At 48.2% G+C, this 1705-nt stretch overlaps 1 protein-coding gene across 1 annotated transcript; it reads left to right on the top strand.

Annotated features, from left to right (window-relative positions):
• Positions 1-1567: 1567 nt before the first annotated feature.
• Positions 1568-1705, top strand: CHC_T00006020001 (hypothetical protein). The gene has a single exon (XM_005717677.1). The coding sequence runs from the start codon at positions 1568-1570 to the stop codon at positions 1703-1705; it is 138 nt and encodes a 45-aa protein (XP_005717734.1).

Below are 1705 nucleotides of genomic sequence, written 5' to 3'. Positions count from 1 at the left end.
GATCCTTTCACGATTCGAGATTTGAAGCGAGAGGTGTCAGAAAAGTTACCACAGGGATAACTGGCTTGTGGCGGCCAAGCGTTCATAGCGACGTCGCTTTTTGATCCTTCGATGTCGGCTCTTCCTATCATTGCGTAGCAGAATACGCCAAGTGTCGGATTGTTCACCCGCCAACAGGGAACGTGAGCTGGGTTTAGACCGTCGTGAGACAGGTTAGTTTTATCCTACCGATGAGTTGTCGTCGCGGCAGTAATTCAAGGCAGTACGAGAGGAACGCTTGATTCAAATCGCTGGTACATGCAGCTGCAGGAGCCTGCAGTGCTGCGACGCTACCGTTTGAATGATCAGAAAGGCTGAGAGAGTCTAAGCCTGGATCGGTTCTGCTCAGCGACGACTCCGTGTTTTTGCAAAGTGGACGTGTCCGCATAGCCGCAAGGCCAGCACCATTCTAAATTTCTTGTTCAAAGTGCAAAGATCGAATAACTTGTAGATGACTGGGTTGGAACCAGAGTGTGTAAGCTCTCGAGTAGCCTTTGTTGCTACGATTGGCTGAGCATATCTGCTGTTCTTTATATTCGTGTTTTCTTCTTGTGTGTTCTGTGCAAACAGACGCGCTAGAGATACACATTTTTTATATCTTTTGATATGGGCTTGACTGCATTGCGCAGTTTGTGTACTAGACTGAAGTGCGTTTTCGATCGCGGGGCCCATCCCACAAAACTTCTTTCTATGCATGTGGTTACGGGTTACAGGTTACGAGTTGGTGTGAAAGAGTGTAGAGAAAGTACCGAGACAAGTTCGCTTGTCTTGGTACTTTTTTTACGTTAAGGGGATTCTTCGTTACGCGAATGAAAAAGGACTTGGTATTATTCATTTCCTCTTGGAGTTGGATTGATGGATGAGGGGCGTGGATAGTTGGGGGTAAGAGAGGGTATGGGTATTGGGATTGCGAGTAGAATGTGAGGTGCGGGAAAGATGTGGATGGACTGCGGAGTATATTGGCGTGAACCGTCCCTCTTATTCATTAGTGGTCGTTTCGGGGGGTTAGGGAGAGGGGAGAGGATATGGGTATATGTGGTTTTGGTGGAGTATATAAGGTGGGGCAGAGGTGGGGCTTGTACATTCGGCCATACTAAGTCGACATGTACCCGATCCCATCCCGAACTCGGAAGTCAAGTCGCTTCAGGCTGGGCTAGTACTGAGGTGAGGGATCACTCGGGAATCCCCGGTGCCGAATGTTTTTTTGCATTTTGCGTGTTTGGAGGATTAGGGGATGAAGGGGAGTAGGGGAGTAGGGGTGTAGGGGATAAGGGGATAAGGGGGTTGTGTGAATTTATATATTAAAGTAATGTGAATGTGAATGTGAATAAGGTAAGGGGGAGGTGGGGTACAGGGGGGGTAGAGGGAGGGGGAAATGGATTGAATGGGGGCGGGGGATGTGGATGGGTAGGGGGTGAGGTGAGAGTAATGTGAAGAGAAAGGGAGGGGAAGTGAATGTAGGGAATAAAATAATGGCGTAATAGTGATGAGAGAGTGATTTTGGTGGGGATTGACATTCGTTACGGGAATGAAATTTGAGGTTCGTTACGGGAATGAAGATCGACGTTTGTTACCGTACTCCGGCATAGTTCACCATTATTTGTTACTCCTACTCCGGCACAGTTCACCGTCATGTACCGCTCTCCAACGTTTGTTACGCGAATGA

This window comes from Chondrus crispus, genomic scaffold, assembly GCF_000350225.1.
Source record: "Chondrus crispus Stackhouse genomic scaffold, scaffold_338, whole genome shotgun sequence".
NCBI lineage: Eukaryota > Rhodophyta > Florideophyceae > Gigartinales > Gigartinaceae > Chondrus > Chondrus crispus.
Note: the sequence above shows the minus strand (reverse complement) of the source record. Positions and strands in the feature narration are given on the sequence as shown.

Coding starts and splice junctions, on each gene's coding strand:
- CHC_T00006020001 (XM_005717677.1), top strand. CDS start 1,568: ATGAAATTTGAGGTTCGTTACGGGAATGAAGATCGACGTTTGTTACCG.